Source organism: Hypanus sabinus, chromosome 13 (genome assembly GCF_030144855.1).
Source record: "Hypanus sabinus isolate sHypSab1 chromosome 13, sHypSab1.hap1, whole genome shotgun sequence".
Lineage (NCBI taxonomy): Eukaryota > Metazoa > Chordata > Chondrichthyes > Myliobatiformes > Dasyatidae > Hypanus > Hypanus sabinus.
In genome coordinates this window covers 80,159,819-80,174,029 of record NC_082718.1, presented here as the reverse complement: position 1 = coordinate 80,174,029, position 14,211 = coordinate 80,159,819, and the positions used below count along the sequence as shown (strand labels likewise).

General features: G+C 39.5%; 1 protein-coding gene across 1 annotated transcript in view; it reads left to right on the top strand.

The window, feature by feature from the left end:
- Positions 1 to 14,211, top strand: part of pole (polymerase (DNA directed), epsilon) — a 146,518-nt gene that overhangs the window by 24,327 nt on the left and 107,980 nt on the right. Inside the window, exons 13-16 of the mRNA XM_059988023.1 lie at positions 1,472 to 1,604; positions 2,678 to 2,791; positions 5,289 to 5,501; positions 7,089 to 7,196. Of these exons, the coding sequence (XP_059844006.1) occupies positions 1,472 to 1,604; positions 2,678 to 2,791; positions 5,289 to 5,501; positions 7,089 to 7,196 (568 nt within the window). The remainder of the gene's footprint in view (positions 1 to 1,471; positions 1,605 to 2,677; positions 2,792 to 5,288; positions 5,502 to 7,088; positions 7,197 to 14,211) is intronic.

Sequence of the window (14,211 nt, the reverse complement as noted above, 5' to 3'; positions counted from 1 at the left end):
CCCACTCCGACTCAGTCTACTCCAATGATGGCCACTGTATATGGCGGTCTCCCTTTTAAACCTTGGCATGCTACTAAGCATATTTAGCTCATATTGACAAAATATAGGGTAGATAGAATTCCACATTTTGGAAGGTCCTAAATCACAGAGATACATAAAGAGATAACTGTTAACAACTTGTTCTGTATCCAAGATGAAAGGATTTGCCAAGCTGCTTGTGAAAACTGATGAAGATTACAAAGGGAATTAAAAACCATATGTTTATTTAAGAAAAGGCCCATCAAAAAGAATGAAAGGAATCCTAAGGCAAATGTGAACAGAGTGTTTTGATGAAACAATTGGGTTCTTGAATTTTGCATATCACATGCATGCTAGCTACTCAAAATAAAGCCATCACAATGCAAGCACCTGTTAAGTTGAGGAGGAAATTTGGAAAGGAACAATGAAATGGAGCACAAAGAGATAATAGGTTTATGTCTTTGTCTATTAACAGGGTAAGCTCCATTGTGCAGAGAGAAAATCCTAATGGATAGTTGAGGAAATGCCTAGATTCAAAAACTTGAATCCGGTAAATAATCAATACTCATCTTCAACTGTGGTTGAGATCATGCTAACACTGGCATATACAAAAGATTTTAGCAAACTTGATGCCAAGAATGATTAGTGGAATTTAGAACTTGTGAGCAATCTTCACTGTTGACATTTAACGTATTTAAATTAACCACCATCCACTCGCTCGCCTTGGACCAATCCGGGCATGTTTCAGGAGGTGAAACTTCCAGACTTTTGAAAAGACCCAGAAAAGCTAGGTCTAGATAAATAATCAGTGAGAAGTAAATCATTGTTGAGATGAAAGCATTTATTAGATGAGAACAGAGCAGCTTTCTTTCCAATTTGATTTGTGAATAAATTCATTAACAGACAGTGAGCCTGAGGCAAACCTTAAACTGCTCCAGAAACAAAGTAATTTCACAGTTAGATGACTCGAGCCCTGGGAGGGGTCCTTGTACAAGCTAGCAAGCTGATAGAATTTACAACTGAAGTATTTAGATTGCACATGTATGTGTTCATATATAGATGTGAAAATATCCATATATTCCCATAATAAACCATTTAAGCATTAAATCTCCAAATGAAGAAAAAAAGGCAAGCATGACTGCAAAGATTCACCTGAGACTTGGAAGTTAGTATTTTGTTCTGAAGTGCAAACCAAGGAGCAAAATTGATGCCAATAAGTGCATTAACTTCCGTGACACTGCATACTAATTAGATGTACAAATTTGTCATTGCTGCATATGGCCTGTGGAGGCCAAGTCATTGGGTATATTTAAAGCAGAAGTCGATTTTTAAGAGCATGAAAAGTTACAGTGAGAAAGCAGGAGAATGGGGTTGAGAACTGCTGAACAGTAATTTCTCTTTCTATCTGGATTTGGGTTGGACTGATGTGTCATGATTGCTCTTTTCATGTCAGATGGGTGAAACGAGACAGTTACCTGCCTGTGGGTAGTCAGAACTTGAAGGCTGCAGCTAAAGCCAAACTGGGTTATGACCCTGTGGAATTGGATCCTGAAGAAATGTGTCGAATGGCCACTGAAGAACCACAGGTAATGATGACAGAAAAATAGATGGTCCCAGTCTTTTTTCCAAGGGTAAGGGAACCTAAAGCTGGAGGACTTGGGTTTTAGCTGAGAGGGAAAATACTTAAAGGAAATGTAAGGTGCATGTTTTTCCCACACAGAGGGTAGTAGGTACTAGGACCAATGTTCTAGTAGAAGTATTTATGATCACTGTTTAAAAAGCATTTGACAGGTAAATTGATTGGAAAGGAATAGAGAAATATGGGCCAAATACATGAAAATGGGATTAGTGTAGATAGACATCTTAGGGTCAGATTTCAGTACAGTATAACTTCATCACTCTATGACCACTTATTACATTCTGTGAACTAGAAAAATATTGATTTAAGTTTACATTCTATTTCTTGCTCATTTGTCTAACTCCCATCCACCCTCAAATTTTGCTTTTTATATCACAAGCTCTTATTTTCCACAGTAACATTTGATGTTGTAGCCTATCAAATGCATTCCATAAATCTACAGCATATGTTCCCCTTTATCCACAATGCACATTGTCCCTTCAAAGAGCTTTGATAAGTAGGTCAAAAACTATTTCCTTTTCATAAAGCCATGTTAACATACTTACCAAGAATTATTCTGTGCCTTAATCTAATATATTTACTAATAGCTACTAACATTTTCTCCCTGACAAATGTCGGGCTGACGAATTAAAGAATATATTTGCTTTTTACCAATTTTATGCAATCTTCCTTGGATTCTTTAATTGATTCTCCAAGATACTTGCATTAACATGTGCTGATCTGAATGAAGTTAATTGTTTTAAAGGAAACAGTTCTCTCACAATTTCAAAAAGATGATGGAAACCTTGAAATCATCAGGAATACAGTCTTAAGACTTCAAATTTGCTTGCAACTTCAACATGTGATGAATTATTACTATACACCTTTCAATTGCACATGTCTAAAATTGCAATGTGACTGACATTGAAGGAAATTATATATATATATATATAGAGAGCTTGATGTACAATTGACAATTTTAGCAGAAGATGTATCAGCAGGGGTTCCTGGAATATCAATGATCCTCATTTTCTGTTTCAGACGTTAGCGACTTACTCGGTGTCTGATGCTGTGTCTACTTACTACATGTACATGAAGTACGTGCATCCCTTCATTTTTGCCTTGTGTACAATCATTCCAATGGAACCTGATGAGGTAGGTTTATGAAATTCGGCGTATTTTAAACTTTCTTTCTGCTGTGAGAGTTGCTGCAGAGAACTTGGGGCTGTTCCAGTCTTTTTGAAGTCCTTGAGCTGCACCAGTTCTTGTGATTGAATTTTGTTAGTTGTTTTTTTGGTATGAGATTCCAGCGAAGTTGAAATGTAGACAACGGGTTCCTTTCATTGTGCTACCTGAAGCTGATGATATGTTAATGAAGGGACTGAAATAATCTTCTCAGAATAGAAGAATAGTTAGTGTTTTTATGATAACATTTGGAGAGTGGTAAAACAAAAGTGATTTTAATAGCATGTACAGTTCTCAGAGGATGCTAAGAAAATAAAGAGGAGATACAACTGCTTAAAGAAGCAAATCTCAGAGAATTGATTGATCCATGTTTTGATGAGGTACTAGTAGCAATTAAACTATATTATAGACATAAGTACAGACTGAAGCAAGACTTTTGTGAGATAAGGAACGATATTGCAAAGTAGCGTTCTCTCAGTCTCATTATTCATACTGGAATGTATCCTGGCTGTGCTGCTATTTAAGATCTCAGCTATTATGTTGAAAACAGCAAGGCAATAGCCAGCTGGTTCTAGTAAGATGAGAAAAAAAATTTCCACTCTAAAACATCTCCCATGGCATCAGTAGTGGGTAGAGAAGCTTAGTTCTTACTATCATAATAATACATAATTAGAAGCGGCAGTCAAGATTGTGAAATATTTATGTGATGAGACTTGGGCTTGGTGAGACTCATGGGGAAACAAAAATGAGTAATCAGTACTATGCTCCTCTGCATCTGATTGTCTCAGTATGAGTTAGCAGAATGCCACTTAATTGCTGTAATATGCAGGCAATGTAATAACTGATAGTCTAAATATAACAGGATAAAGATGGTTCAATTCCTGTGTCCACTGTAAGAAAGTTTGTATGTTCTCCGTGTGTATGTGTGTTTATTTCATCTGGTTGCTCAGGTTTCCTCCCATAGTCCAAAGACATACAAGTTAGTTGTCCATTGTAAATGGTCTTATTATCAGGCTAGGGTTAAATCTGTGGGTTCTGGATGGAGCGGCTTGTTCCACACTTTGTCTCTAAATAAATAAAATGGGTTGAACTGGGAATGTGATGTTGACCCTTTTAAATTGAGGCAGCAGTGAAATGTGGAACAGCAGCTAAACATGAAATTGAACAACAGCAGGTGCAGAGGTAACATGAAGCACTGTTTCTTCAATTTCAAATTTTGTTTTAAGATATGCTAGATAATTCTGTAATTCTGTACATTAGAACCCTGTTCAATTCTACTTCTACGTAGTGTACTTGGTCATGGAGGTGACAAAATAGTTCTTTAAAACATGAAGAACATGAGAAAAAAAGTCAAAACTTGCCAACTATACACTATGCAGTAGAACAAACCGACAAGGGAAATGCCAAAAATAGGTCATAACCATTGGTTATTCAGTGCACTGCTGCTGCAGAAAAGATGTCTTTAATATATAAGAAGACAAATTTACTATTCCATCCAAGTTCTTAATGCATACATTAAATCCTCATAAATTCATCAAAAAATTACAAGTGTTGAAATGATGCTGAAGAAAGTATACTTTGAGTTAAGTGTGTTGATTCAAAGAATCTTAAGGAATTCAGACAGAACATAAAAGCTTCTAGTAAACCAGAGTTACTATTGCTGATTACTTCATTCAAGGACTATTATGATGAACATAAGAGTTCTGTTAGCAAGAAAATCTGTGAATGGGAGATCAAGCGAACCACTGATTGGTCAGCTTGTTACCACAGGAAACACAAAGACAAAAATTAAACTTAAAGCATTATATGTGTGTGCCATTGTCCTAGGTTACCTACAGCACTCTGATGGCCTTCCAGTTTGCCGCTTTTTTTGCTTTATTGAATGTTAATCTGATTGTTGTACTCCGTGATCGAGGAAGTATGATTATGGCCGTACAGGAACCTGTCTTCTGCCATTGGAATATGGGTGAAAAGGTGGGCATAAATTGGATGCTGAAAAGAAAAGAATCCTTTTCATGCAAAGGTTCAGATTCAGGTTTATTTATCTCATGTACATTGAAACATGCAGTAAAATGCATCATACAGTTAAAATCCAACAGACTTCCAAAAATTCATTAGATACCAGTAGAATTGAAATTATTAAAGTGACATATTTTATCATTTTATTTAATGGTGTCCAAAAGTATAGAAAATAAATGAGTTGATTAATGATAGTTGGGACAAGATGTGTGCTGATGTTTGCTGTGGGCATTACTTGGTCTCCCAGTGTGTAATTCCACCACAAGATGGCCTCAGAGTTTTGTAATGGCAGTAAAGAAGCTTGTGCACTTTTAAATGTGATTTAGTTGAATTGTTTAATTATATGAAGCAATGTGCTTTATTTGTTTTCCCCGTGGTAAATCCGCATACATTTTGAGATGCAATTCATTGCATTTCTACTTTTGATAATAAGATCTTTGTGTTTTAGGTGTTAAGAAAGGGGTCTGGAACACTTTGTGAGGCCCTCCTGATGGTCCAGGCTTTTCATGCCAACATCATCTTCCCAAACAAGCAGGAACAAGTCTTTAATAAGCTGACAAGTGATGGTCATGTGCTTGACTCGGAGACGTATGTAGGAGGGCATGTTGAGGCTTTGGAATCGGGAGTTTTTCGCAGTGATATACCGTGCCGATTTAAAATGGTGTGTATTTGAGTATTAATGCTGCTATTGTAACTCTCTGGGCACACCCATTCAAAGTTAAGAGGCTTATCTGTAATCTGAATTTTGTCCAGCAAAAAATCTGGGATGAACTGTTGCATGTGTGTTGTATCTCTGATCAGATGAAGTAAAACATACATGAAGCTGTGATCTGATTTATTAAGCAGGGATGAGAAGTAGATTCTTCACTGCTCCTGTTTTGTGCTATGAGGGTATTTAAAAAGTCCAAATGTTAACAGGCCCAACTGGCTGATCTATTTGGTAACTATGCCTTCAGATTCGATACCGCTTTCCTTTTCATTCTTTGTGCTCATTAATATGCACTCAAACAACTTTTTTCAGTGACTATGTTATCTCCTTAAATTCTCACTTGCACATGGAAACTATGTACTATTAACTTGCTAAATAATCTTACTTATACAGTCCCAAAGCTCCCATATGTTAGGGAGCATTTATCGCAGGGAATTCTTCAAGATGTGTTTTGGAAAAATTACTTCCCTTCAGCTTTATATAGTTGCAAGCTTTTGACAGCAGGTATAAGGCTGTATGGACCATGTTCCATTTGTAATAAGTTCTAATTTATTTCAGCAAATCTACCATGCTTAAATTCAGCTAACGGTGAGGTGGGTTGGAGTTGTTTTTAGTGCATTTCAGGAGTACCTTGCTGCTGCCTTTGCAGGCCCTGCTATTTTTTTTTTGTCATCATCTGCTTTTCCCATTTCTTCTATAGCAAGCTGATGATTTGTTGGGCTTAAAGAGAGGTAGCCAGACAATGTTGCTGTTAATTATATCCAAGTCAGAGTAGTTCTATTGACTGTGTCAAGTGCTCCACTATAACCCTGGTTAACCCACAAAATTTTCTGGGTGTTAAATTGGAGCTGGATTCCAAGATCAAGCAGTGATGAATGGACCTGTGTAAAACTGAAGGCAGGGTGTTTTGTTTTTCTCCAAGGTACATCTGGGGAATTCTCTGAGGGAAAATGCTCTGACAGTTGGACTCTGGGAGTAATGTGATTATTCAACTACTTATTACTACATAATTGAATGTATTTATTCTGACGATCTCTGCAGGATTGTACCTTATAGGCAAACTTGTCTTGCTAATGTCTCATTGGAAAAAATGGCCTCCAGCTATAGCGAATTCTGCAGTAGCACATTAGGTTCCAGTTATAAACCAAATTTATGGTTTGTTCAATGTGTCAAGTTTCAATTGAATTCAGAGCTGTTAATATGAGTGAGCAGCTATGAGAGAGGGGAGTGTTTGGGGTCCAGTGATTGATCAGAGGTCATAATTTTGAATGGTATCAAAGTAAAATCAGAAGAGAGACCTATGTTCTTTCCAACCCAGCTGTCACCTTTGAGAACCTGGTTGGTTGAGGTTTTTGAAAAAGGCTGCTACTTTGTATCTTGGCCATGGATGGAAACTAATTTCTTTTTAAATGAGGATGCTGTCAGTTTTATACATTACTTGGGCATTACTAATTGGGAATTTAACATAAACATAATAAGATTGATAAGACTATTGGAATTGTTTAAATTGTGAATTTTTGTCATTGACCTACTTTTCAGAACCCAGCAGCGTTTGACTTTTTGCTGCAGAGAGTGGAGCGCACAATGCAACATGCCATTGAGGAGGAGGAGAAGCTCCCAATGGAGCAGGTCATCAATTTCCAAGAGGTAAGTGGAATAATTGTGTACATATTGCAGTTAGAGCAAAGTAAACAAGGAATATTTAAATTTCAGCTTTCCTTTGAGTAAACATTTGAGCTTGTTTTGAATGGAAGTAATTTGAATCCTTAAATTGTCTGTTTGCTGTTCTTAGTTTACCCACTAGACTATTTACTACTTTAACATTCTTCAACTATCAAATCTCTAAGAAAAAAAATTAACCATTATTATCAATTTCAGCTTAATCCCTTCACCTATTTTGATAATTTATTTCTGGATAAAATTTATCAGCCAACTTATCCTCTCACCTGGCAGTTTTTCTTTTGTTTGTTCACATTTCTTGCTCAAGATTTGGGTGATGTTGGTGGACATTTTGGACTTTGAGTTTGGTGTTGAAGTGCCACCTTGAACCTCTGCAGTCCTTCTGGGGAATGTACACCTATAGTGCTGTCAGGCAGAGAGTTCTTGGATTAAGAGCCAACAATGAGAAATGTTCCAATCAGGATAGTGTGTGATTTGTGGGGAAACTTATTGGTATTGGTGCTTCTGTGCGAATGTTGCCTTTGTTCATCTTTGGGATCTGCTGTTAGAATAGCTGATTTTAGCAACAGCAGTACAGATGTAATAGGTATACATTACATTTTTAATAAACATGAATCATAAAGATGTATCGCATGCCAAGAAGGCTCCTTGGCTGTACTCATCCATGGCAGTTGTAACTTCATGTCTTTGCCCACATTAGGCTTCGACCTCTACTCTTTTCCAATCCTTGGACCTGTCCAAATGCCTTTTAAAAGTTGTTGTTGCATCTGCCTCCACCATTTCCTCCATAGATAATTCAATGTAAACTCTGAAAAATCTGTTCCTTAGCATATAAATTTCTCCCCTTGCACCTTAAACTTATGGCCTCAAGCTTTAGAATCTACCCCTCTTGGAAAAGAGTAGATTGTCATCTACTTTTAATCAACCTTTATAAGGTCATCTCTCAGCTTCCATTAATCCAGTGAGACTAAACACAGCATATTCAATCTCTCCTTATGTAAAGCCTTCCTTTCGAATTTCTTGTGCACCATTGCTACCATATACTTATAATTCTCCATTGTCCTAAACAAGTACAGCTTGAACAATATTTTGTTACAGCAGCAATGTGGCACCTCAACTCTTCTCCTCAAAGCCTGAGCCTATGAAGTCAAGTACTGTATGGTGAATGCTTTATTTTTGGGAAGCTATGAACTTTCACCTTAAGGTCCCACTGTACATCAAAATGCCTGAGGTTCCTGCATTTTTCCTGTTAACCTAATGTGTATGAATTAAATTTTATCTGTCATCACTCCACTCAACTTTCCAACTGATTTATTCTCAGTATTCTTTCACAATCTTCTTTACTATGTACTACCCAACGAATTTTGCAATTAAGTCCACCAATGTTCTTATCCAAATTATTTTTATATGATAAACAACAATGGTCCCAACACCAATCCCTATATATATATCGTCAGATAAGCACTTCTTGACTACTAACTACCCCGTGACTCCTATCACCAAGCTAATATTGGATCTCATTTGTCGACATGCCTTGGATCCCATTTGCCCTAACCTAATCAAGCCTGCAGTGCAGAATCCTGTTAAAAGCCATGCCAAAATCAAAGTAATCTATAGATGGTTATTGGAGAGAATCAGAATCAGGTGTAACACCTCTCTGATAACTTCCTTACTGTTGACATGTCACTCACCAGACTATAGTTTCCAGGAAGGAAGCATGTGTTATGCTTAGGCATTTGGTATAGGGTAAGTTCATTGAAGTTTGTAAGAGATGTATGATGGAGCAAAAAAGAAATGAGGATAAAAAGAGGGCAAAATGGCCTAGGCAAGCAAGAATAAAGAGAATCCCAGTATCCAGAAACAAGAGAATACCTAGGCCAAGGATCAAAATGGAAATCTGTTTGGAGCTAGTGTATATAAGTAAGATCCTAAATTAGTATTTTCCTATTGGTATAATTTGGATAAATAATAGGAAGAATGTGAAGGTTGAAGAGTTAAGAGGAGAGTTATGCTTACGTCGTGAAATCGAGACCATCCACTGCCACTAAACTCATAGTTCCCTTACCCTGCACTACTTCTACCTCCTACCCAAGATCCACAACCCTGACTGTCCAAGTAGGCCAATTGTCCCTGTCTGCTCTGATCATTGAGCACACGTCCTCCTATCTTGATTCCATTCTACGCACCTTGGTTCAGTCCCTTTCCACCTACACCCGTGGCACTTCTCATGCTCTCGATCTCCTCAATTCCCCAGCCCTGACTGCCTCATCTTCACCATGGATGTTCAGTCAGAATGAGTCCCATCAGGAAGGCCTCAAAATTCTCTGCTTCTTTCTTGACAAAAGAACTAACCAAATACCCTCCTCCACCACCTTCCTTCGTCTTGCAGAACTGGTCCTCACCCTCAACAATTTTTCCTTTGGCTCCTCCCACTTTCTCCAGACTCAAGGAGTGGCCAGGGGCATGCACATGGGCCCCAGCTATATCTGTCTCTTCGTTGGCTACGTAGAACAGTCCATATTCCAAGCCTTGCTCTGTAATACTCCCCAGCTCTTTCTCTGCTACATTGATGACTACGTTGGTGCTGCATAAGGCATCCATGCTGAGCTTGTGAATTTCATCAACTTTGACTCTAGCTTCCACCCAGCCCTTAAATTCACTTGGTCCATTTTTGACAGCTCCTTCTGCTTTCTTGAACTCTTTTTGAATTTCCAGTATCTGTGATTTTCTTGTGTTTGTCGTGAAATTTGTTGTGTTGTAACATCAATGCAGAATCAGAATCGGGTTTAATATCACTGGCATACGTCGCAAAATTTGTCATTATGCGGCTGCAGTACATTGCAATCCATACTGATATAAAAACTTACATATATTAAAAAAGTTAAATTAGTAGTGCAGACAGGGGTAAAATAGTGAGGCAATGATCTTCGGTTCAATATCCATTCAAAAGTCTGATGGCAGAGGGGAAGAAGCTGTTCCTGAATTGCTGACTGTTGTTTCAGGCTCCTTTACCTCTCCCTGATGATAGCAGTGAGAAGAGGAGATGTCCTGGGTGATGTGGGTCCTCAATGATGGAGAAGTTAGTGCCCATGAGGCAGTATTTTTCCAATCCTCTGCAGTGGCCCCTCTGTATCAGACGGTGATGCAACCAGTTAGAATCTCTCCACAGTACATCAGTAGAAATTTGTTAGTCTCTTGAAACTCCTAATGAACAACAGCCACTGTTGTGCTTTGTTTGTAATTGCATCAATGTATTGGATGCAGGATAGATCTTCAGAAATGTTGAGACTCAGGAACTTTTAACTGCTCACTCTTTTCACTTCTCCTTCCTGAAGCCCACAATCAATTCTTTGGTCTTACTGACATTGAGTGCAAGATTCTTCTTCTGACACCACTCAACTAACTGATCTATCTCACTCCTGTACGCCTCCTCATCACAATCTGAAATTCTGCCAATGATACTGGTGTCATTGGTAAATTTATAATTGGGATTTGAGCTGTGCCTAGCTATGCAGTCATGGGTGTAGAAGAGAGAAGAGCAGTGGGCTAAGTGCACATCCTTGAGATGTGCCGATGTTGATCGTATGCGAGGAGATGCTATTTCTGATCCTACTTATCTGTGCTTTCCCGATGAAGTCAAAGATCCAGCTGCAGAGGTCCTCTTTTGGAGCTTGTTGATTAGTACCGGCCGGGTTTTGGAGGTTGTTGATTAGTACTGAACAGTATTGAGAAATCCAATGGATAGGATTTACGAGCATTTGGAAAACCATGGCCTAATTAGCGAGAGCCAGCATGGCTCTGAGGTTCAAGTTACCAATTTGATTTAGTTTTTTGACAAGGTGATGAGGGTGATTGATGAAAGGAGATCTGTGGATGTTGTCTATATGGATTTTAGAGTCATAGAAAAGTACAGTGGAGAAACAGGCTCTTCAGCCCATCCAGTCATGCCAAACTATTTAAACTGCCTACTTCCATCGACTTGCACCAGGACCATCGCTGGGTATGGACCTATCCACACTCTCACGACCCTCTGAGTGAAGAAGCTTCCCCTCATGTTCCCCTTAAACTTTTCACCCTTAACCTATGATCTCTAGTTGTAGTCCCACCCAACCTCAGTGGAAAAGGCCTGCTTGCATGCACCCTATCTACACCCCTCATAATTTTGTATACCTCTATCAAATCCCCCCTCAATTTTCAACTTTCCAAGGGAAAAAAGCTCCCAACCTATTCAGGTTTTTCTTATAACTCAGGTCGTCCAGTCCCAGCAACTTCCTTGTAAATTTTCCCTATATCTATCAACTTTATTTACATTTTTCTTGTAGGTAGGTGACCAAAACTGCACACAATACTCTAAATTAGGCTTCGCTTACATATTATACAACTTCAATATAACATCCCATTTCCTGTACTCCTACTTTGATTTTTGAAGGCCGATGTGTCAAAAGCTTTCTTGATGACCATGTCTATCTGTGATGTTACTTTCAATATATTCCCAGATTCCGTTGTTCTGCACACTCCTCGGTGCCCTGCATCACACTTCTCTGCATTAAATTCCATCTGCCATTTTTCCAGCTGGTCTGGATCCCACTGCAAGTTCTGATAGTCTTCCTCACTGACCAATTTAGGTATCATCCGCAGATTTGCTGATCTAAATAACCACATTATCATCCTGATCATTGATTATGCACGACAAACAACAACAGACTATTAGGGAATTTCTTTTTTCCTCATTCCGACCCTGGTATTTGTTAGGAGACTCTTTATTTACATGACATGGGGAGAGCAATGATTCTGCTTACAATCAATACACTCACCTTCTTAATGGTTGATTCTAATAGGTGTGGTTTGTTTAACATGTCCATATTTGGTATAGTTCGAAGCAAGTGAGAGGAAAAAAAAACAGTCAAGTCACGTAGCCTCATGGTTACAGCTATAGGCTAGATGTCAGCGTCGTGTATTCTTTTGTCTACAACAGTAGGCCAAAGGGCAACACCAGGATTTTCTGCTGATCCAGGCAATAAGGAATACAGATACACAATTCTATAGTCTCAGAAAGGTATTTACCCAACCCAGTTGGCCAGAATGTTCCACGGTCCCCTACTTTTTGATCATTCTGATCCTTGGGAGAAGGGCAGAAGGGTCACACGACCAGACAGGCTTCCTCATCATGCTTTAGATTGCTGGTCTGTCTCTTGTTAGGTAGCTTGGAACCCCTGGTTAACTGGGAAAAAGTACTGTTCTCAGAGGGTACCGGAAGCAAGAGGCAAGAGTTCAGGAGGGGCACCGCACATTCTAATAAACAAACCACCGCAATTATTAAGAGCAAGGTTAGTCTGTAATGGGAGATTGTTGCTAGCATATTAATAAGCCATAAGCGTAGAAATATTAATTAGCAGGTGTGCTATTCCCCTCTCCCACCCCCAATATTCCCTTCCGGCCTGTCAGTATTAGCAGGAGGGTTTCAAGTGATGAGGAATACCTGGTATGGTCCTTTCCACCTGGGAGAGAATTCTTTTTTAATGTTTTTACATGTACTGTGCCACCAGGCATAAAAGGATATGTTTCATTCTCCCGGTGGAGGTAGCACCACCTCTGCTTGCTTCTGGTTTATTCAAATGGCCTCCCCCAAAGGGGTTCACTGCTTCAATAGTCTTTTCATCTGCTCCCAATGAGGGTCAGGATCCGGCAGACATGGGGCCTTGAACAGGATCAATTTGTTTACTCTCTTTACTCAGAGAGTGATAGCTGTGTGGAATGAGCTTCCTGTAGAAGTAGTAGAGGCCAGTTCAGTTGTGTCATTTAAGGTAAAATTGGATAGGTATATGGACAGGAAAGGAGTGGAGGGTTATGGGCTGAGTGCGGGTAGGTGGAACTAGGTGAGATTAAGAGTTCGGCATGGACTAGGAGGGCCGAGATGGCCTGTTTTCGTGCTGTGATTGTTATACGGTTATATGGTTTGGTTGGCCTGATTTCGTAAGGTGTACAGGATGATAGGCAGCAGCTTGGGCCACTTTTACCCAGTTTCTTGACACACTTCAACCAGTGTATCTTTTAGTACCCTGTAAATTCATTTCACCACCTCAGTGGAATGAGGCTGATAATAGGAAGTGGTATTCACAGCTGAAACCCAGAGCCCGACTCAATTTCTCAATCAACTTCCCGGTAAAGTGGGTTCCCCTGTAACTATTGATTTGATAAGGGACCCCAAAGCGAGGAATGATATCCCTCACAATTCTGGTATCATCTTTTTGGATCAGAAAGGCCTCCACCCACTTAGAAAATATATCAGCTCTTACTAACAAACACTTAACCCCTTCCCCCCACTAGCTGGCATGTACACAAAGGAAACCTGTAGGTTGGCAAAAGGAGCCTCAGCCAGGGGCGGATAGTCAAATGTAATGGGTGATTTCCCTCTGTGATTATGTTTGGCAAATTTCGCAACCTTGTACGGTGTGCTCAGCCACTGCCATTAGACCAGGTACAAACCATAGTTTTGATACCAGATGTATAATACCTCCTTTTTCTACACACCCCCTTTCATGACTTAAGTGAACAAGGGCGTGTAGGAGACTCTGGGGGCAAACTGGCTGCCCATCAGACTGGGGTCCCACAATTTTGGAGTCTGCTGCGTTGCCTGTGTGTGGGATCCATAGCATGAGTGTCTTAAGTCGTGCTTGATTGTTGCTATATTATTTGACACCTGCACCGCCTGTAGCAGGTTGGTGATCAAACTGGCGTGTAGTATAGGCTTCCCAGATGAGGTAATAAATCCCCTATTTTTACATAGGGTTCAAAATCATGTGCAACCCCAAAGGTGTAATGAGAGTCTGTATAGATACTGGTGGTCTTCCTGGCGGCCAAGGTACAGGCCAGGTTGCCTGAGTGGATGTGCCTAGGGGAAGGGCTGCTATCTCCAGTGTCTTGAAGGCTGTGACAATTGCATAGCCTGCCAGGATCGTATGACGACAGGGCTTGCGGGAGG